The sequence below is a fragment of the Xiphophorus maculatus genome, chromosome 18 (genome assembly GCF_002775205.1).
Source record: "Xiphophorus maculatus strain JP 163 A chromosome 18, X_maculatus-5.0-male, whole genome shotgun sequence".
Classification (NCBI taxonomy): domain Eukaryota; kingdom Metazoa; phylum Chordata; class Actinopteri; order Cyprinodontiformes; family Poeciliidae; genus Xiphophorus; species Xiphophorus maculatus.
Genome location: NC_036460.1, coordinates 2,650,664 through 2,673,515, shown reverse-complemented (window position 1 = coordinate 2,673,515; position 22,852 = coordinate 2,650,664). Strand labels below are relative to the sequence as shown.

The following is a 22,852-nucleotide window of genomic DNA, read 5'->3' as shown; positions in this document are numbered from 1 at the left end:
GGACTGCACTGGAACAACACACACGGTCTAATTATTCCCATCTTCCTCCTTTTGTCTGTTGTTGATTTCAGTTTTATCAAAAAAATAAATACAAATACAGTCATTAGTTATGTGTTGTGTTTGACTTTCCTTTAAAAACTGGGAACCAAAAAGACATTTTCCACTCATCCGTAGGTGTTTACAACTGTGTTTATTGTATAAAGACAAGACAGCTGGCGTAACTGGTCAAAAACTCTGATTCTGTTTGTTTTAAGGTAGAAAAAAAACTGGCTTGAACTACAGGACTCAATGAACAGCAATTTAAAAAGAACAAACAAAAAAAAAAACAGGGATGGAAATTATATATAAAAATAAAGCAAATTACAACTACACAAGCGGCAAAGAATTACTCATAATCAAAAGTTCAGATTAAATACTACAGTACCAACACCTATAAAAATGCTCCATAATGCTCGGTTTCTATAGCGGTAAATAAAAGATGCTCACTCCGTAACTGAAAAGCAAAGAGCAAGAGAGGAGAAAAGGGGGAGTAGCGGTAAAAAGCATGCATTTGTTCTCCGTTAAGCTCAGTCAGGCTGTTTCTTCCTGTCTTCTCAAACTGTAGCCTATAAATATACACAAACGCCTCTTCAATCTGAGGGGGTAGTATGGACGCCAGGCATCCACATCTGATGCATAATCAATAACATTCATTACAAGTTTAGAATATCTATCATCTACCACCTCACGTTCAATGCTTAGTGAAAATAATCCCACATTGAACTGGATAACGACGCGTGAGAAACGGGAGGCTAGCGCGTTAAGACGGACAGGATCCATAGTTGGTGACTTAAACTGTACAAAAACAATAATAATGATCAGCTGCAGAGGTCAGAGGTCGCAGGTGTTAGGGGAAGGAGGAGATGCAGGAGGAAGCTACTGGGAACCAGAAGACGAGCCTTGGCTGCCCTGTCCAGGGTAACCGCCGTACTGGCTGTAGTACTGGTTCCACTGGTTCTGGTTTTGGTAGTACTGCTGCCACTGCTGAGCGTACTGGAAGAAACGAGGGAGGAAAGAAAGTCAGATTTCCCTCCATAAAGGCTGAAAACGGTCAGACAGCTTATTGTACAGTTTGATCGAACTGTCATCATCTAGAACTGAAACGATTAATCAGGTTAGCTGTGATTAATTGCGATTAATTGATTAACTGAAGAATACAGACTCAAAAAAGGCCATTCACTAAAAAAAAGGAGCAAATATTATGCCAAACTGTATAAAAATGTTTATATTTTGCATTAAAAACACCTTTGTACAGATGATCTACACAGAACTCAAGAGGTAGTTTTAGCTTCACTTGTTCAAAATGTTTAAAAAGAAAATTAATCTCATATAAAGCACATTTTTCTGTCCTATTATTAATTGGTTAAATAAACAAACCAGCCTTATATGGAGGGTGAACAGTGCCAAATTATCGTAAATAACTTATGAAATAAATATTTAAATGTGTCAATTTTTTAGATTAACTTCAGACTTTTTCTAGGAAAAAACCCGAAATTTCTGAGTATGAAAGGTTAAGATTTGGTAGAAAAATACTCAGAACTTTTAACATTTATGTAAAACATTTTCTACAATGTTGAAAGGTGGTTGCTAATACAATAAAATTGGACATTTCTGAGTTTGAAAAGTCAAACATTTGACTCTTCAAATTCAGAAAATTTCTCTGGACAAATTTTGACTTGAAACTCAGGAATTTCCAAGCATTGGTCTGGAAAATTTATAATATTAATCTCAAAATTTCTTCTTTTTTTTCTAGAAAATTATTATTATTTTTTTTTTCAAACTAATTTCTGAGATTAATCTCAAAAGTTTTTTTTCCTAGAAAATTTCTGTTTTTTTCTAGTAAAACTTTGAATCTTCAAACTCAGAAATTTCAGGGAGGGTTTTCTAGGACATTTCTAAGATTGGTATTCAAAAAATAAAAACATTCTAGAAAATAACATTTTCACCAAGCCAATTTTTGACTTTTCAAACTGAAATTTGTGTGATTAATCTAAAAAAAAATTTTTTTCAAGAAAATGTATTTTTTCCTAATTTTGGACTTTTTGAACTAAAAATGTTTTTGTTTTTTTCTGGACACTTTCTGAGATTTATCTAACAATTTCTGAGTTTTCCTGCATAAATTTACTTGACTTAGGTTCAGTAAACATTTTCATCTGTGGTTGTGGAAGAGAAGTTGCCCGACCTGCTGATATTGCTGGTTGTAGCTCTGCTGTTGCTGCGCCGGCGGTTGCTGCGCCGCCGGCGGCTGCTGGTGGTGGTTGTAGGTCTGTGCGGTCGTGGGCGTCTGGCTGTAGCTCTGGCTGTATCCTGGGTACTGACTGTAGCTGCTGTAGTAGTTCTGGTTGTAGCTGCCCTGGTTGTAGCCCGGGTTGTAGCTCTGGCTGTAGCCCTGCTGGTCAAAGCAACGCCAGGTTGTAAAACATCTACGACTCCAGACCAAACCCCACCAGGTGAGGGGAACTGCAGCTACCTGGTTGTATCCCGTCTTGTTGTAGGAAGCGGGGCGGTTGTAGCTTCCGCTCGACTGCTGGTTGCGGTTGTAGCTGCCGCGTGTGTCCGAGCCACCGTCACGGTAACTGTTACCCCATCGGTTCTGGCTGTAGCTGCCGCGGTTGTAACCTGAGCAACAAAAAGACAAAATAAATAACAAATGTCCATCATTTTAGGAAATAAATACAAAACAAAAATGAGATCGTCTGACATATATTACTTCTTTGTCTCATACGTCTCGATCCCAACAGCAGCCATTTTGTCCATGTATTTTTTTTTCTCACTTGTGGGCAAAAGTTTCCACATATTTTCTTTTTGTTGGTCTCAAAGCGCTGCGCTTGCCTAAGATGGCGCGGATCACTTCCGGTTCAGACTTGTGGGAACTATACATTAGATCTAACACCTTATTTTTTTCCACTAAAAATACAAATCAGTTTTCCAAGTTCTGTGTGTTTAGTATGTTTTATTGTAATAATGAAAAATGTCAATAAAGAAAAGTTAAGCGCCTCACCTCCTCTGTACCCGCTGCCTCCGTCTCCGCTGCGGTTCTGGTAGCCGCCACGAAACCCGTCACGGTTGTCGTAGCGCTGGTAGCTGCCACCGCTGCCGCGTCCGCGGAAGCCGCCCTGCCTGTTGTCGAAGCGTTTGTCAGGCGGTGGGCCGGCTTTGCGGCCCTCCTCGTTATACTGCTTCAGCACCTTCTCGGCGTCTTCGCGCTGCAGCTCAACGAACGCCACGTCCTCCAGGAAGTCGCACGGCTCCGGCAGCGTGAAGTTGGCTTCGAGGGGCGGCCACCCATTCGAGTGGAGAGAAACGGGGAGACAGAGACGGGGACGAGAAGGGGGGGAGGAGCGTAGTGAAGACCAGAGCAGCCACACCACCGGAAGACAAAAACGAGAAATAATTAGTACGACGCAAAGGCGACAAAAACAAAAGCAGATAAAGAAAGCAAAGGGAACAAAGGTCGCCTCCAGGAGGAAACATTTGTTCAGACAGACAGAGAGGAAGGGGGACATCAGAAGAGACGGGGGACAAAAAGGACAACTAAAAAGTTGTAGTGAAGAGGGAACATCACCGCAAACCAAACACAGATCCTGGAACGGTTTTAGAAATCAACTCGAAAAGAAGCGACCTTTTAATGGCCGCCAATCGACTAAATTTGGTTTTCCAATTTGAACTGAACAGGAAACGAGTCTCGGTTCGCAGTGTGTTCAAGTCTGAATGGAAAGTGGCAGAAAAAGGGACAAAAAATAGGAATCAAATTTTTGTAAACTGTTTAAAAAAAATGTAAAAAAAAAAATAAAAAATAAAAGTCCAGGTCTGATATCTGGTGGGTAAAAGGGGGAGGAGGGAGGGAGGGACATCTTCCAAGTTTGATTTCAGAGACAACACAGAAAAAGTCAAATAAAAAAAAAGTAGATAGTTTATTTTTTAAAAATTATTATTATTATTTTTTGTTTTGTTTGTTTAAATTTGTTTCCACAGCATTCCTACCTTTCATTTCTAACACAGCATGATCGGGCACATCCTTCCCCTGCTCATTGGTTTGCTTTAATGTTCGTTCTTTAAAATCCTCGTCCGTGGGACAAATTACAATAGCCTTGCGTTGAAAACCTTCAAAAGGACGCATTTTTCGTCTCCTTGCTGATCCATAAACATTTGTCTAGCAATGGTGACAAGAAAGAAGTAGAAGCTTGTTTGTTATTGTTTACTTGTAAAGGCTTTCCACTGGGAGGAAGCTGGAACCCTGCAATAGTCAAGTGAGAGAGGTTTGGCTTCGGTATCAATCTACGGGTTTTTTGGTTTCCTCTCGTCACTCCACAGACTCACCTCGAAGCCGGAACCAGAACCAGAACCCAACGACTACAGAGCAATGTTAGTTTATAAGGGGGGACCCAAAAAACCGAACTTACACTAAATTATATCATCTGTTTGGTTAGTTTAATAAAATATTAAGATGCACAGCTTTCTCTTCAGTGAATAAAAGCAGATTTTGAGCATGTTTGTTGTTATGTCATGCAGATGCGATCACTGATGTTAATTATTCATGCAGTTGGTGTGCAAACATATAGATTTGATTTGAAATATTTAATATTCTGCTTGATAAAAGTAAATTATGAGGAGAAAAGTCAACTATTTTTAACGCTTTATGACAAACCGAGTAAGAGGAATAGCCATGAACGTTTTGTTTACGTTTGTCATTTTTACATAAAAATAAATAACTGAGTAAACCCATAAGCACACAAATTATGTAAAATGTTGTTTTTAGGACTGCTTTGAAGTGCCTGATGAAAATTCAACGCTTGAACCTTTCAAAACAAACAGCAGAGTTTCACCTACTCAGACTTAAGAGTAAGACTTTTATCTCCACAGAAAAGTACGAACGTCTTCCAGCCAACTGGCGATAACTTTATGCTTACTTATAAAGTTAGCTAGGTAGCTAGCAGAGGTATATTAGCGGCTAGTTAGCGGTAGCCTCAACCGTATCAAGGTACGGAACGTAATGAAGATGTGTGAGTGTGAATCAAACATTTGCCTGACTGAAAAGTCTCACGAGAAAACAAAAAACGAGCCCTGCCACGACAAAATTTAAGACTTACTTTAAAAAAATTAATTTAAGAAATTTTAAGGCCTTTGATACACGAGTTAAAGACTTAAGGGATTCACGGACACCCTGACAAACCATACCGTAACCATTAATGCACATTAAAGAACAATGTTTTCAGAGTGCTTTAGCTAAAAGATGATATAAAACTGATTTTTTTTTTTAGCTTTATACTGTGTAAACATGTTATTCCCTTATCAAAAACACACCTGCAGTGTTGCTTTGATTCTTTTATTCATGGTTGAGAAATCCTTGAATTTTCTGTGGCATATCAAAATGCTTCCTCTCACAAAGCCTCTCTTTAGAGCATCAGTCCTCACTCAGCTCCTTCAGACTAGCGGCAGCAGCAATTAGCAAACACCTGGTGGAACTGTGCGACTGCTGAGTTTAAAATACAAACTACGACTCAGTCCACGGCTGCTGAGAACGATTATAAACGGCACAATGGAGAAACGACGTGACGTGCAGAAGACAGAAGGTCGGAAAGAGTTGGAGCTTCTTAAAGAGACAGTGGCCCAATTTCAAGGCATTAAATACAAAGTCAAATTACTTCAATGTTATGTTTGATATTTGCAACATTTTACTTAATTGAGTTATAAAATGTCACCATGGAAATACATAATACTGGCCCTTTAAGTCCCAAACAGTTCAGTTACTGAGAAAATCTAACATGTAATGAAGAAAAGCAGAACGCATCACCTTAAAACTCCTAAATTAAACTGTTAACTTGTACAAATATTTGCTTTATAATTAATTTAAAGACGCAGAACAAGAAACCTCAGATTAACTTTCCTAAATGCAGTGGAACGATATGTTTCGATGACAAACCGAGGATTATGTTGACAGTCTGCCGATCGAACCCGGCTACGAACGGGCGACGTAAACATTTCTGATTTAGGTTCAATCCTGCCGTTAAATTAGCAGAGCTCATATCAAACAGGGTTGTAATAATGCCAGACTTAGCAATACTGGTTTAAAAAAATCAAGTAAATATTTTAACAATAATTAAGAAAGAAATAAAAAGCTAGTTTTTTGTTTTCAATAATTCAACACTGTTATAATAATCTGCACTCAGTCCAGATTAGGGATGAGATTTTAATCTCAACTCCCCAACGCAAACCTAACGAAACTTATGGCGAAGCATTCGGTCCAAACAGTTTACGTAATAATGCCAACTTAGAGATGCATTAAAATTTATTGTTTCTCTCTTTCTATCAAAAACTGGATGATAAAAAGTCTTCAGTTCGGTGTGTTGGTCTCAACTTGCCCTTTTGTTGGAAGGACAATTTTGTTTACAGAGAATTTATAATAAATTTTATTGGTTGTTTCTGTCTTCCACTTCCTTTTAAATGTTTATGGGATGTGCTGTGGTGGCGCAGGGGTTATAGGAAGCCTTAGTCCTCGACTCGGCTGTCGCAGGTTCGATTCCCGGCCTGGCGACCTTTGCCGCATGTCTTCCCCCTTTTCTCATTACCCACTTTCCTGTCAATTAACTATCAAATAAAGGCTACTAGAGCCAATAAAACCTTTAAAAAAAAAAAGAGAAAGAATTTAAGTTTATTGAATTTTGAGAATGTGTTCTTGCCATTATGGTACTTGAAAATGGTCTTAAAAAGAAAAACAATAATATCATTTATCACAATAATTTTGGTGATAATTTATCGTGTAGCAAAATTTGTTACCTTGACAAGTCTACCAGAGTACTTTGTGTTGATCAGACTAAGTCAAAATGATTCAGAATCACAAGCTGAGAAACGGATAACTTTAGCCTCATTAGCTAGCTGCGGCGCACAGTTGCATTTTTGGACAAATTACAAAAGTTTGTCTTCATTTATTTCAGTCAGATCCTGCCACCAAAAGGATTTAAAATGAGGCACTGTGGAATATTTAATGTTTCTTTCACAAGAAGATGTCACACTAAGTCTACATTCAAGCAGCAAGCAAATGCAAACCAAATTTGCCTTTTTCACAGAAGTCTGAATGTCCAAATTACAATGTTTTCACAACCCAAACAAATACGATTTGCACATTTTCCATATCTGGTACTAAATCAAATATGTGTCTCAACTGTCTGCAACCTGAATGGACCCGTCACATTTTATCCAACTTTTACGTAGCACTAGGGCTGGACAATAAATCAATATCAGTAGATAATACATGTGATAGAATATTCAAAATGTAGAACATTCACTGAACTCCGATCCAGAATTGCACAGCATTCTGGGAAATGTAGGAAGAAGAAAGCTTTTAGCTAAGCAGCCAGCTAAGTCATGTTGGTGGCACCAACTAACTCTCTCACTCTTTGGTTGCCTAGCAACAGCCTGCTGGGTAACAAGCAGTTTCAAGTTCCCCCCATCTTGGTTGCCTAGCAACAGCCTACTGGGTAACTTGCGCAGCAGTTTCAAGTTTCCCTTCATAGCTGCTTAAAAATAAGAAAAAAACATTTGGCAGAACTTCAGATATTTAAGAAAAAAATATTTAATTTTTCTTTAAAGATTTAAAAAAATCATCCCTATGTGAGACATTAGGAATGGGCGATGTAGACTTACAGTTTAATTATAATACTTTATGTACTGTTATAACGATAAAAGCAACGATAAGAACTATATTACAAATTTTTTTTTAGATATCTCTATGGATGCGACTGCATTAAACCGCAATAGACACAAACAGTGGTCTTGAAAATGTTCCCATTTGTTTGTTTCTTTAGGACACCAGTCACATAAAGAAATGCGATTTGTATAAATGAACTGCTTTTAATCACATTTTGAAAGTACACACCCAAACAGACTTCTCTACAGAAACTGCCGTTAACGCGCCACATATGGCCGTTGCTATTGGACCTATTCATTAGTTATCCGTACAACGCGCTGCCGTGTAACGTCAATGCTCTTCTTCTGCGTTTTTCCTGGTCGCGTTGGGGTTGTAAACGGTTCGCAGACGTCTGATCGCATTTCATGAGCAGAATAAACGACAAAAACAATAAATAAATGGGATCTCAGCAACAAATTCAAATTTATCATCAAGATTTGCTGTGTGAACAAAACTCAAAAGCAAAACTTTCATTGGACGTCAACCATCAAGACACTTAAATGTTGGTTGCTGTAGCAACGCACAAAGGTGCAGCGGCCATTGCGGTTTACCCAATTTCATTACAGTTAATGTAATTCCATGTTTTTATAATGACAATAAAGATTATTATTAAAATAGCTCTATCAGCTAGTTCTAGTGTTAAATGACTAATCGGATTCAGAAAGTCAGTTAGAAGGAAAACAAACTGTAATGTGGAGCTTTACGTCATAACAGAGCTAGTCAACAAATAATCTTTTTAAACACCTTCCTATAAAAGCAGAGGAAATTATGACTCAAATGCCAGGCTTAAATTAAAAATAACCACGAATATGATCAGTGTGTGCATAAACTGTCCCAACAACAATTAACTTGAGTCTGTTGTTCCAAGGCACATTTATCATTTCTGTATCCATGTAAACAACATTAAATGTTGCTCCTTCTTTGTTTGTATCCCCTTTTTAGCGCTCATGCCTTTACTTTGTTTTATTTGTACAAATATGATGAACTTCCGGTTTTGGTTTGATGCTTTTATTTTGACAGGACAACTTCCACTGTATACATTATCGAACGGCGGCTTATTGGCAACAAAGACAAGTTTGAACAAATTTGATAAAATGCATCTGCTATAAAGGTATGTTATTTTGTAAATAAGTATGTTTAATATTGAGCTGTTCAAACTGTGAATTTGTTTTATTGTATACAAAACTAGAGTGTAGGTTTTAGATTATAGCTGATATTTTTAGTTGTAAACTTTATTTTTAAGTTACGAATGTTTTGGCTTTGAGAGTCTGGTGTTTTTTGTTACAGCTGTTAGGCTGAAACTATGAGTTTATTTCCATTAAATCATCATAAAAGCAGCATGCATGTAAACAAATTTATTGGTCGCTGTTTTAGAACATGATGCTTGATTTCCCATCACCTCTTAGAAAGCATGCTTCCAAAAATACAAGCAGGTAACAAAGAGAGTCATTTATGTAGAAATTAATCAAGAAGCTAAGAGAATAATTTGACACAAAACCTCACAGATATTTAATTATAAACAACTACACTACTTTCTTTTAAGAGCTTTAATTTAAAGAAGTATTTTCAGGTACAATATGACTAAATTGATCAATTTAGGATGGATATTTTTCTTCATAAAGAGCCAAATTGTAATTAAAGTAGTCCTAACTGAGAGACCTAGCTACTCTGACGGGTCCCCTCCCTTACCTTCACTCACCTTTGCCTTCGTACGAACGCGAGTCGCATCCCAGACAACGACAAACATAAACAACTTACCTTCACATACTCACAGTTTCCACAGAAAAGCCACACTAGACCCACTTACCTTCACACACTGGCTGAACACAGAGATCTGAAAATCCAAATGCTGTTAGTCACTACTTACCTTCAGGGTCAATTAATTTAAAAATTAAAATAAAAAACACACTCAAAAAGCTCCATCTTTCTCACTTAAAAGTAGCTTTTAAGAAAAGCTATCAACTCTGGCTTATTAAATTAGCAACAGAAGGTGTTTTTCTTACTCACCAGGCAGAGCTTACTTGTTTCTCAACATCTTTACAAAGTCATGGTTTACTTGTACATTTTTCACAAGACAAACAATACTGTAATATGACATGAAATAGATAATAGCAAAGTGCAAATATACTGAAAACATGACATTATTCTGTCGCTTATGACAGCCATTAATCATTTTCTGTTACACGACAAGCAAGTGACAACAGGGTGATCAATGCTTCTTCTACTCTATAATACACAGAGACCCCCTGAAAGATAAATAAATAATCCATTAGAGAGAAAGTGATCATCAGGGCACATTGACTCACTGTGGTGAGTGTCAGAACCGCGTGGAGGAGGAGGAGCAGTACCTGATCCAGGATGTAGTTGCGTCTCTTGCGGGCGGCGATCTCGATCAGCCGGTTCAGACACTGGGTGGCCTGCTGGATGAGGACATCCCAGCGCCCGGCGTAGTTCCTCTGGCGCCGCAGACCCATCACCTGACAGGAAACAGGAACATACAACAGGCTTAAGTAGAAAGGTGAGGGGCTTTTGGTTTGTAGACCAAGTTTACTTGTATGACATATTTCAGCTTTAATTAAATTCTAAATTTAATTACACTTTAAATGTAATTTTTATTTAATATGTACATTTAATTTTAATATTTAACGTTTTATTTAATATTTTAATTTAATTTTAGTATTTTTTGGTTTAAGTTTATTTCTATAACATATTTCAGCAATTAGATAAATGTAATTAAAAATTTTATTTTTTATTAAATTAAAAATTTTATTTTTATTTAATATGTACATTTCATTTTAATATTACATTTTCATTAAATATTTAAATTTTTATTTATTAACCAAGTTTACTTGTGAAACATATTTCAGCAATTAGATAAATACTTTTCATTTTAATTTAATAAGCAAATAACATTTTTATTTAATATGTATTTAGTTTTAATATTTAATTTTTAAATTTCATTTCATATTTCAATTTCATTTTAGTTTGTTAATCGTTTATTTCTATAACATTTCAGCAATTAGATCAATTCAATTTTAATATTATAAATTCAACTGTAAGTTAATATGTAAGTTTAATTTTAATTTAATTGTAATTGTAATTAAAATTAAATTAAAATGCGATATACAAATAAAATTGGACTGATCATGTTTCAAAAGCAACTCTAAAGATCTGAGTTTTTCATCTAGATTTAAAGGCACTCAGTGTTTCGGCTGTTTTGCAGTTTTCTGGAGGTTTGTTACAGATTTGTGGTGCTAAGCCGGTCAGTGATTCATAAACTAACGGAAGTATTTTAAAGTCTCTTCTCTGAGCTACAGGAAGCCCCTGGAGGGACTGTAGGACTGGGTGATGTGCTCTAACTTCCTGGTTTTAGTCAGAACTCCAGCAGCAGCGTTCTGGCTCAGCTGCAGCAGGAGGATTGATTTTTTTTAGCCAGACCTGTGAAGATGCTGCTGCAGTAATCAATGTGACTAAAGATGAACACATGGATGAGTTTCTCTAGATCTTGCTGAGACATTCGTCCGCTAATCCTGGAAATGATTTTCAGGTGATAGAAGGCCGACTTTGTAACCGTCTTTATGTGGATCTGGAGGTTCAGAGCCAGATTTCAGGCCTGATCTCTAGTTTCCAGCTCTACTAACTGTTGCTATGATCGTCAGAGCTGACCTTCATCTTGTCCATGATGGCGTTTGTTCCCAGGATGTTGTACTTCTTGTCTGGATTCTCCTCGGCGTGCTTTATGGCCCATGTGGTTTTTCCGCAGGCAGGCAGACCAACCATCATCAAAATCTGAAACAAGAAGTAAATAAAAGCTGATATTGTATTTTTCTCCTCCAATTGTTAATTATTTATTTAATGGCCAACACTTGAAGAGCAACAAATCTCCAAATTCACTTTTTTTCCAGATAGGCTGAATAGACTGGGCCTTAACGGTGCTGTCTTTATGTTTTTGTGTAATTTTTCTTTAAAGGGGCAGTGATATGCATCTTCCAGGCTATTTCACAGCACAATCTAGTAACTATACGTCACTTTCAGTTGTTATAAAAATACGGTACATTTATAGCTGGAATGAAACTATTGTCAACTCAAATGGGTTGAGCTGATTTGATGTAGCTTTAGAGCCAGGGCTATTTTATTTATCGGAATAAATACGTAATAGTATGAGAATACAGTCGTAAATAATCCAAAATTAAGCAATAAACAATACGAGAATTAAAACTTGAATAACACTTCTCATTAAAACCTTTGCAACTTTCTTCTAGTATTCTTGAGTCTCATAAATCAAACTTTGACTCAAATATTCTGTCGTAGACTCATATTCTATTTTCTCAGTAACTCCATCAGTATTTTTTTCTAATTATTTAACTCCTGTGTGTATTTAACTAACGCCACATTAGCAAACCCTCACCTCGCATTCAGATTTGTTGGCAGGTCCCTTTGTGCCTCTGATTTTGTCCTCCATGGGAACATCATGGAAGAAGGTGTATCCCTCCTCTGGGGGGAAGTAGGGCTCCCTCTTCTGGCCAAAGTTGAACTCGACGGCACAGTTTTTCACCAGCACATGGGGGAAGAGCGCCCGTCCTGCCAGCGCCTCCTTGGTGGTCCGGAAAGCAACGCCCAGGTTCACTCCGTTCTTTGAGAAGCCCATCGTTACCTCGTCGCTACTTTCAAAATCCTGCAAGTAAAAAGATGGGAAAACAGAAACAGCCGTTAGGGTGCATTACACAGAGGTTCGGTAGGTTCTACCAAATCCAATTTAAGACTTTTGAAAACCATTATGAATGTAATTGAAGACCTGTATCACGATACAAACATACAAAAAAATTGCATATTTTATCTAGTAGTAGTGCCCGACTTCTTTGCACAGAGTGCATGTAGCAAATGAGCGCTGTCCAGTCAGTTTACACTTACAAAAAGGCTAGTTGGCTGGCTAGCAAGGTGTATTAGCACCTAGTTAGCATATCAACCACCTGAGTCACAGAACTCAATGAAGACGTCTGCATGTGACTCAAACTTATGTGTGACAGAAAAATCTCACGGAAAAAAACGGCAAAAAATATGAGATAATAAATAGTAATGCCACAACAAAATTTAAGACCTGGGACTGGTGTATTTAAGGCCAGCTTACATATTTTCTAACTAATTTAAGTCATTTTCAGGCCTTCATTTTAGGTATACAATTTTAGGACTTCCCCTATTATAAAATATGTATACATTTATAACACTTATAAAGAACAGAGGTGGGTAGGGTGGGTAGGGTGACCAAAAATTGTACTCAAGTAAGAGTAAAAAAGTATTTTGTGAAAAGTCTACTCAAGTACTGAGTAATTGATCAAATGATTAATCATTTAATATTTAAAAATTACATAATCAGACGGACCAAAATATAAAGCTACGTGGAAATTTTGGTATTTAAAGGACCAAAATGGCAATAATTTATATAAGTAACAATATTACAAAATAACAAAATCAGACAAAAGAAAATTGTTTCCAAATCCGTTTCTTTCAATGAAAAACTAACAAGAACTGCAGGTGTGTGTCTGTGTCTGGTAAGTTTTTGGTTAAAACATGTTTGTTTTTCATTCAGTGAATAGAAAATCCAGAAATTATACTCAGGACTAGAAATATTTCATAATAAAGTAAAAGTAAAACGCAGTAAAAAATACCCAAAAAAGTACTTCTTTTCCCCAAAAGGTTACTCAAGTAAATGTAACTAGTTACTACCCAACTCGCAGCATCATCAGATTATTCTAAGCTTATTCAAACGTGTTACTTACAATGTAGCAGCCGATTATATCGTTTTCACCAAACTTCTCGCCGTAGTCTGCAAACTTGCAGTCACTAGATTTCTTCCCCGTTCCTCCATATCCGAAAGAAAATGGCTCCTCGCCTGCAGGAAACAAAAACATTTTCCAATTCAGAGGCAGACAAGTAAAGTTTATGTCTAAAGCACATTTAAGCAACAAGGCAGTTCAAAGTGTTTTACACAGTAAAAACATCATACAGTAATCAATCATGAAACTATGAATATAGCAGATGCACAGCTCCACCAGGTGTTTGCTAATTGCTGCTGGCTAGTCTGAAGGAGCTGAGTGGGGGAGGAGCTACATCTTGAAGGCGGAGCTACGTCCAGCAAGGCGTTTTTCACAGCTGAATGGTTGCCATGGAGAATAAAGGATTTCTCAAACATGCGTGAAAGAATCAAGTCAACACTTTGTGAGAATAACATTATGAAATGATATAAAGCTTAAAATAAGAAATTTTACATGATACCGCCCCTTTATTTCTGCAATATTTTGCTTAACCAACTTGAAAGTCGCATCATAAACATTCCTCCTTATGTTTTCTGGTAGCCAATCAGATTACGTGACCATGTAGATACTAAGTAGGAGGCATCTGAGGATCGGACCTTGAGGTACCCCACATGTGATGAGACAAAGTTTGTATCAGACACCATGTTCGTTGTTGGCGTTCTCACCAAGCTGAGTGCTGCAGTTGTTGAGGGACCATCCGATCCGAACCACATGCGGGTCGGGCTCGCTGCTGGGCAGGTGCTTCACAGGAATTTCCTCATTAATCTGAGGAAAACGTAACAAAATGACACAAAGGCTGAAGGAAATGGAAAATTTTGATTACAGAAAATGAAAAAAGAAGAAATAACTGCTTCACGGTGACTTACCTTCATCTCGTAGCAAACACGACCCTGAGTGATGCCGTGGGTCGCTCGAGCTCCGGCCCACAGGTAGGCGAACCCTTCGATGGTCAGAGGATAACCACTGTACCGATCCCTAGACACCTTGAAGTGCAGGTCACAGTTATCTGACAAAAAGAAAGAAATGTTGTTTAAAAGGTTTTAACAGGAGGCCATGAATAAATCTTTATATCATGGAATGAGAACCAGGTGTCTGAAACAAAAACAAAGTTATTTTTATATTCTTTGAAAAACAGGAAAATACATCAACATGACTTACATTTAGCTACTGTAATTAAAAACAAACTCCAAAAATAAGCCGGTCACAATGATCAATAAATCAATTACTCGCATGATAAAATAAGATCAATAGTTTCCATTTGCAGTATTTATCGTTTTCTTTTTTGTCTAAATACTGGATGATAAAAGTCTAGTCTGGTGTTTTGGTCTCAACTAAACCTTTCATTTGAAGGACAATTTTGTTTACAGGGACTTCATAATTCATTTTATTTGCTGCTTTGTGTATTTATTTTGGATATTTAAAACGCTGTCCAGTTCCAGTCCAATAAACTTTAGAATTGAAAGCTTTTTGGGTTTTTTTGAGAATATGTTATAGTATTATTATGCCGCTATTACAATTACATTACTTGAAAATAATCTCAAAACAACTATAATTTATCATAATAACTTCTGGAACAATTTATCTTAAAGCAAAATTTGTTGTCGTGGGAGATGAATATTTTTTAAAGGACAATTTTGTTAACAGAGACGTCCTAATCTAATTTAATTGGTGGTTTTGGTTGTTTTAGGTCATTTTTTTTGGTCAATTAAAATATCTTCAAGTTCCAGTGTTAAGTGTTCTTTAAAAAATTAAAGTTTTTTTAATTTAACGGTCTTTGAGAGAGCAAACTCTTATTATTATTATATTACTTGATAATATTCTTGTTTTGACACAAAACAACATTATAGTTTAGCACAACAATTTCTGGGACAATTTATCATCCAGCAAACCAACATACTTCTCTAGTACAGAGAGAAATAACCACAGAAATTATCTGGTAAATAAATTTTCCTGCAGAAAATAACTGGGAACAAAACAAACTGCATCCTGACACCATTTAAAACTCAGAACAAACAACCATAACAAAGGTTTGGTTTTCTATGCACCTAATAAATATAACTTACATGTATCAATTGTCACCATGGAGTCATCGACGTTCTCCTCTTCGTCTTCAGCAGGAGGTTGCGGTGTGCGAGATCTGCTCAAAAACACGAGCATAAGATCATGAGCCTTGAACATCCTTAACGTCCTGTTTCGTTGGCTGGAGAATATCGATGTGTAGCTCAGCTACCTCTTCTCCTCGCGGTGCTCGTAGTAGCCGTAGCTCCTGTTCTCCTCGTGTGGCCTCTTCCGGCTGTTCCCGCCTTTGTTGTCCTCCGTTTTGATTTCGGCCTGGTCTTGCTGTTCTGCTTCCTGCGCTGCCTGCTGTTCGTCTCCAACTGGCTCGGCCTCGTCTTCTGTTTTGATTTCTGTTTTAATTTCTAAAAGATGAAAAAATAAAATAATGTAAGAACTAGGGATACACCGATTGCACCGATTCTGGCTGATCGCCGATCTTTAAAAAGCTTGACCTGACAATTACGATTTTTGACTGACAACGATTTTTTTTGTCTGTAATGTTGCTAAATATTTAACAAGAAAATCACTGAGTTGGAAACAATGGGGTAACTACTGCAAACTGCAAACTAGGGGTGCATCAATTTATCGGCACAGACTTCCTTAGTATTGGGAGATTGGGCACATCGCCCGATCTTATCCACCTCAACAAAGGTCTAAAAATCAGCTGCTGCCCTCTTCTGCTTTCCTGACTGACACACCGGCCCACCAGTTCATGTCTGCAGTTACCAATAGCAACTCTACTGTTTCCAATTCAGTGATTCTCTTGCTATATTTAGTGACATTTCAGACAAAACAATTTGGTATGAGGCAAAATCAGAATCCAGAGAACTGCAATTGGTTAACTCATACTCTGCAAATGTCACCGGATGGGCCGGTCAAATGTCTATCAGGAGAGCAGAAGACGACAGCGGATGGCTGATAAATCGCTGCACCCTTAGCATAACCATTAACAGTTTAAACACTTTTTTATATAAATACAATATTCAGCTTGTGATCAACCAAAGATGTCAAAAAATAATCTGCTAATAACCGTTTGAGTTGTCCTCGAAGTTCGTCTCCGCCTTGCTCTCCTCCTCGGATACGGCGCTCGATCTCTGAATCTCTCCGTTACCGGAGTCTGAAGTTTGCTGACTTTCGTACGGCTCTGCTTCTGCCTCCTCTTCCTCGTAGTAGCCACCCGAGTCTCTGCCCTCGTCTTCCTCTGGAGGGTTATCGCCGTCGCCAGCATCATCCATGTCATCGCCTCCGTAGTCTTGATCTTCTGATTAACAAGAGATTAGAAATTGGTTGAAAGTTTAGAAAAACAATCCAGTGATTGGAGACTTTCTACAAAACATTACACTGCAGATGTAAATATTAAGTTTTAGATTCAGAAGCTAGGAAAAATCAGCATTTGCAGTGTATGGCTAATAAAAGGTGGTCATTTTAATCAATTTACAGATAATTGATATGCAAACTGCATGAACAGCATCACTCCAAAACACAACTAATCAGAAAAATCAACACTATTTAATAAAAACACACAACAACAAATATATGCCACAACAGATTTAAAAACAACTTCAACTAGAACAAAAGTTTATTGACTGAACCTATAATATAAGAATAAATAGTCAAACTTTTAAAATAGTCAAAGAAACTAAAAATCTTGGGATTATTCTTGAAAATAACTTGATGTTTTGCAGAGTCAAAACAAGTCATAGTGTTTCTGTTTCATTACATCAAGCTGATTTACTGTATACGCACTCAATAATTTTGTTCCATATTTCTTGTTGTATATCAGTTTGGTATAAGAAACCTAAAACATGGCATCAACAGATACAAACCATTTAAATTAGGAAATTCTGGGGGGAAATCTAGCATTTAAAAGATGTTTTTAAATGTCTGGATAATCAACTGTGATCATTATTTTCTGATCAAGAAGTAAAAACGAACATTTACATCTTTAATAAAAGACTAAAAAATTATCCAAGTCTGGATTGCTCATATGGAGAAAAGTAGCAAACTTTATTTTAACACTGATCCAATAATTTTGTTTACAGTTATTTATTTTAGGATCTCACTAGCTGCAGTTTTCCTGCACATCACCAATCTTTAAAAAAGATGATTGTTTTTGTCGATTTTAGCCAATATAGATTTTATTTTTGTCTGAAAAGTTGCTATGTTAGCAACATTGGGTGACTATTGCTATCGTGGCCTGGTGAGCAGTTCCATCTGTCAGATTTTCACATGAAAGTATCAGCCGATCACACAAAATTAAAAAAAATATGGTTCAAATTTATTATCGCACCCCTAATTTATTAACCTCATTGAATTTAAATTTATAACACAATGCATCTGGTTTAATGTGTTTGTACTAATTTTAAACTCTAGTTAATAGATCTTAGGTCAATTCATTTCAATAAGTGCTTATAACTTTTGGAGAATATAATAATCATACGACTAACATAAAGCATGTTCATGTTAAAATGAATCTGTACCTTGTTGGTCTGGAGCTTCCTCCTCCTCCTCTGGGGTTTCCTCGTCGTATTCCTCCTGGCCAGTTTGCTCCGAGGTCTCCTCCTCTGCCTGAGCCTCCAGGGCGGCTTTCAGCCTCTCCATCAGATCCGCCTTCAGGCCTCTGGTGTCGAGGCCGCGGCGCTGGAGCTCCTCCTTCAACTCATTCACTTTCAGTTTTTTCACGTCTAAACTCATGGTTGCTGCGTACGGTAAACTCTCGAGTTTGTCGTCTTTCTTAAGTAACAGAACAAGAGAGAAAGTAAAAAACACACATGACGGTTAGCCACAGTTTACAGAGTGGTACTGATTTTCAAACTGATCAATTCTGCGCGGTTTCTCAGCTGAACGGGATACGTAATGGTGTGGCTAGTCTATGCTAAGCTAACTAGCAGTGCTGAATCAACTCTACACACATTGAACAGTTAATGTTCGTGCGTAAAAACACGACGGTACATAATTACAAAATGGATGTCTGTAGATATGCTTATTTAGGTAAAAGCGCTCGCTAGAATGCTTCTAAGGCAAGCCCTCGCTGAAAACCGCCACTGTACGGCTAAAGACGGTAACCTTCTAAGCCTAGCATTAGCTTAAACACCGCCAAGCGATGCAAAACAAACGCATTCAACACGGAGAAACAAGCCTCTTTAAGTCACACCGGCTTTTCATGCAGGCCCTGCTGTCAGTGCATCGTATAGACGGTATGTAATACAGCTATAAAATAAAATATGAAGAAAAATAAAACTGAGGCCTACCTCCTTTGACGCGAGCTGCGCGGGTAAGTCCGGGTAGGAGTCTGAAAGAAACGCTAGCGCCCCCCAGCGTCATTAACTTGAGGGTAAAAAATCGGCGCATGCGCAAGGCGGAACAGCAACAACTTCAAGTTTCACCAGCTTAAAGAAGCCCGAAATATGGGCCAGAGTTTACAATGGGATATTTGTGGAAAATTTAAAAACATATTTTTTATTACATCTAAATTGCTACATACTAAATGTAGTGCTAGTTTTATTTTTAACTTATTAAATATTGTTACTGTTTAGTTAAAATATATTAAAATGTATAAATAGGCTACAAAGACCTTTTAAATGTATCCATAAAATACAGATAAAACACTATAACTGTTTATACGAGCCTTACAGTGACCACACAGGCCAACAATGAATACAAAAAAAGACTTAACACAAATTAACAGATGTTTATTTCACACCTTCATTTTTCCAGCAACAATTACAAACAGTTTACAGCAGCCAGTGATCACAACTAGAATCTATTAGAAACTGTCGCAGACGTTTCCAAAAAATAACATCTTGATATGGTCGGATGCTTGTTTTGTCTGATTAAAACTCACTCAAAACAATAAAATGTGAAAATGAGAAGCTTCCAGATAATGTGCTGTGATTAACGGATATTAACTGTAAGGTAGTGTGGGGCTGTACAAATTTATGCACAGTAATATTTATAGTAAGCATGCAAAGTCGACCATAGAAGTTCACTATGAATATCATAGCAATGCCATTGTACAACCACTTGCTCAAAACTTGAGCAGATGAAAGCGCCCCAGTGCACTTCCCCCAGCTTTGCAGCAGGGGGCGCTGTACACCTGACGGTGTTGTTTCGGTGTGCGTTTCCTCCTCCACACACGGTTCCAACAACCCTGCGCTGCACAGGTAACATCCAGTCACTTTGAGGAGGGAGCTGGTAGGGAGTGCAGCAGCCGGTTGACCTCTCTGAGCTGAGCGTCCAGAGTCTCTGTGGAGAGCGACAGCTCTGCTACCTGAGTCTGTAGGCTCACGATGGTGTCGTTCAGCTCCTCCTCCTTTCGCCGAGAGTTGGCAGCCTGCCTGCTGTACTCCAGCACCATGCACCCGCCGCCGATGAAGAAGATGATGGCCTCGCCCAGCAGCTCGGCGCCCAGCTCTGCTGCGGCCTCCTCGTTCAGGGGCTTGATGCTGGCGCCTTTAAACCCCATAATGCGCATCTTCGTCCTCATTTCAATCCAGTGATAAACTGAGGAGAAACACAAGGAGACTCTGAAGTTAAGCCTTTCAAAGGGGCAGCAGAATGTGTTTTGATTTGATTTCATAGCAAATCAAGTAACTTTGTTAACTTCAGTTGTTAAAAAAATGTCACTTAAAATCAGAGTTGGGCAGTAACTACGTACATTTACCCAGTTACATTTACTTGAGTAACCTTTGAGGAACAAAAGTACTTTTAGGGGTATTTTTACTTTTACTTGAGTAATTTTATCATAAAGTATTTCTGCTCTAACTTGAGCAAATTTCTGGATTTTCTCCCCACTGAATGAAAAACAAACATGTTTTAACCAGAAATCCACCAGACACAGACACACACCTGCCGTTTCTGTTAAAGTTTATGAAGTTTTTATATTGAGAGAAACTGATTTGGAAAAAATTTCTTTTGTCTGATTTTGTTATTTTTGTGTTACTTATACGAATTATTGTCATTTTGGTCCTTAAAATACCTAAATTTCCATTTAACTTTATATTTTGGTCTGTCTGATGATGTAATTTTTAAATATAAAATGATTGATGTTTTGATCAGTTACTCAGTACTTGAGTAAATTTTTCACCAAATACTTTTTACTTTTACATGTGTAAAACTATGTTGAAGTAGTTCTACTCTTACTTGAGTACAATTCTTTGGTACTCTCTGTCCTCCTCTGCTTAAAATAAATTTTACTTCCCGATTTAACATCTTGAAATTTTGCCTGTTCTCTTAAAAAGCTAAGTCCCATCCAGATTTCTCAAACATAGATGAAAGAATCAAAGCTACACTTCAGGTATGTTTTTAATGAGGGAATAACTTTATAACATGATGTAAATCTCAAAAACATAGTACTGCCCCTCCTGGATTATGGAGATGTTTTATATACGAATTCCTTGACCAAATGCCTTCAATCATTAAATACTGTGTATCATTTGCAACCGGTAGCAGACGTCTTACACACCTTTGTGAGTTGTGTGCAAAAGCTGAATGGCCTCCTTCAAGCGTACGGAGAAACAAACACCTGATGATCCTGATTTATAAAACTCTCCTCGGCTTGGCTCCAGCATACTTAAATTCTCTCCTACTAATATCTGTTACTTCCCATTCTTTACACTCTGATAACATTTTTCTTTTGCATGTTCCACGTGTTTGAACAGAAAAAGGGAAGCAAGCATTCAGTGGAATCAGCTCCAGTCTGAACTCAAGATGTTGGATCTGATTTCATTGGATTTATTTTGAGCGGTTCTTAAAAACATGCAACGTGATTCTATTAACCAGTGCCATTGCTTTTAAATTGGTTTGTATTTGTTTTAAACTTGTGCATATGTATTAATTAGTTTTTCTTTTGTGTAACCAGGTGGTGGTGTGTTGCAGACTTCTGCTCAGGTCCCTCTTGAAAATGAGATCTTGATCTCAACCTGGTTAAATAAAGGAAACTGTCCTTTTAACTGGACTACACAGACTGAAAAAAACCCTTTGGTGGAAAAAACCACATATGCAGAGCAGTAATTAAGAAAAAACTGTAAAAGAATATACACATTTTGCATTTAAGATAAAATAAAAAAACACCTTTGTCCACTTGAGGCGTTTCAGCCCAAAACTCCTCCAGTGAAATAGTTTTAGCTTCATCACACACAGACGGCAGTATTTTCTCATTAGGTGAACTGATTATATTCGGGAGAATCAGAAGAAACAGGGCTGGATTAAAGTGTACGTCACACATTTAAAAATTTTCCTGCGCATTATTTTCCTGCCGCTTTCTAACTACAATTGTGTGTAAAATCCCAAAAATAAATTGAACGTTATGGTTCAAACGCCCCGAAATATGAAAAAGTGTGACTACTTTTGCAAGAACGGTAAATGAGGTGTAGATAGTAATAGTATGTTTAGGCTCTCTATCAGTTGTAGCAGCTTTTTGATTGAATGTGGCAAATAAGAAGCAGTAAATAGACATATCTTTTTTTAGTTTTTTAATCAGGCTGAATAATTGTGGCTCGTACTGCTTCTGTCCTGTCCTCACAGTAAGTCTTTTCAATGACAAAACAAGAACCGCCCACTTTCAACCATGCTTGGCTCTCATTCGTCGAGCAGAAAAACTCTCAAACACGATTGGATGCTTCCTCACGTCAACTTAAATCTCATTGGTTATGTCAGCTTTTCCTGCTGTACCAAACCTCCGGGTCACTGTCAGTGAAGTGCAGAGCAACAACAGCCGTTAGCTCGGTTACTCACGCTGCGCCGGCGGCAGGCAGACGTAGGTTTTAAAGAACTCGCTCCTTCGAGCCCCAGCTTTGATTCGGTTCGCCACAGGCTTGCTCATCTGCCTCACGCCGAGGTAGAGGAGCTTGGCGATAGGGAAGGCACCGACAACCATCTTGGCGGAAACACTTCTCCCACAGTGAGAGTGCGTAGAGGATTACGTGATGACGTTTGACTGTCGACATTACGTCACAGTGGGTGCGCTTCTTTTACAGCTAGCCGGTGGCTAAATCGGATGAAAGTGACGACCAGCCGGTGTGGGAACTGTTTTGGTTTGTTTTACCATCATATTAAACTGTTAACCTCCAGACAAAGACGTAAATATGTAAATAAATAAAATATGAACTACCAGAAATCACCTCTTTAAGATCACACAGGCTATAGCTGTGGCTATGGTTCATGATATACTGATCATTTATTGAGTTTATCAACAATTTAATATGTTCTTTATCTTATCACAAAACAGAATCTGTTATTTTTTATTTCATTCTCG

General features: G+C 37.7%; 2 protein-coding genes across 4 annotated transcripts; both read right to left on the bottom strand.

The window, feature by feature from the left end:
• Positions 1–171: 171 nt before the first annotated feature.
• On the bottom strand, positions 172–18,906 carry hnrnpul1 (heterogeneous nuclear ribonucleoprotein U like 1). 3 transcript variants are annotated; one of them, XM_005810553.2, is made up of 16 exons: positions 18,849–18,906; positions 18,078–18,330; positions 16,628–16,858; positions 15,770–15,959; positions 15,603–15,676; positions 14,406–14,545; positions 14,205–14,304; positions 13,504–13,616; positions 12,135–12,401; positions 11,393–11,515; positions 10,075–10,203; positions 4,024–4,192; positions 3,041–3,307; positions 2,510–2,658; positions 2,222–2,431; positions 172–1,032 (listed from the first exon to the last, which is right to left on the bottom strand). In XM_005810553.2, the coding sequence occupies exons 2-16, from the start codon at positions 18,289–18,291 to the stop codon at positions 916–918; spliced, it is 2,493 nt and encodes an 830-aa protein (XP_005810610.1). In that variant the 5' UTR covers positions 18,292–18,330; positions 18,849–18,906; the 3' UTR covers positions 172–915. The 3 variants fall into 3 exon arrangements, with proteins under 3 accessions (XP_005810610.1, XP_014328605.1, XP_023206531.1); XM_014473119.2 differs by having other exon boundaries at positions 2,222–2,428; XM_023350763.1 differs by having other exon boundaries at positions 18,078–18,326; positions 18,849–18,904.
• Positions 18,907–19,268: 362 nt separating this feature from the next.
• Positions 19,269–22,525, bottom strand: opa3 (OPA3, outer mitochondrial membrane lipid metabolism regulator). Its single transcript, XM_005810552.3, has 2 exons — positions 22,333–22,525; positions 19,269–20,100 (listed from the first exon to the last, which is right to left on the bottom strand). The coding sequence occupies exons 1-2, from the start codon at positions 22,472–22,474 to the stop codon at positions 19,772–19,774; spliced, it is 471 nt and encodes a 156-aa protein (XP_005810609.1). The 5' UTR covers positions 22,475–22,525; the 3' UTR covers positions 19,269–19,771.
• Between the last annotated feature and the right edge of the window lie 327 nt (positions 22,526–22,852).

Coding starts and splice junctions, on each gene's coding strand:
- hnrnpul1 (XM_005810553.2), bottom strand. CDS start 18,291: ATGAGTTTAGACGTGAAAAAACTGAAAGTGAATGAGTTGAAGGAGGAG. Junction 13,617..14,204: donor CAACTGCAGCACTCAGCTTG/GTGAGAACGCCA, acceptor TGTTTCCTGCAG/GCGAGGAGCCATTTTCTTTC. Junction 2,432..2,509: donor ACAAGACGGGATACAACCAG/GTAGCTGCAGTT, acceptor TGCTTTGACCAG/CAGGGCTACAGCCAGAGCTA.
- opa3 (XM_005810552.3), bottom strand. CDS start 22,474: ATGGTTGTCGGTGCCTTCCCTATCGCCAAGCTCCTCTACCTCGGCGTG. Junction 20,101..22,332: donor CTGCCTGCCGCCGGCGCAGC/GTGAGTAACCGA, acceptor GTTTCTCCTCAG/TTTATCACTGGATTGAAATG.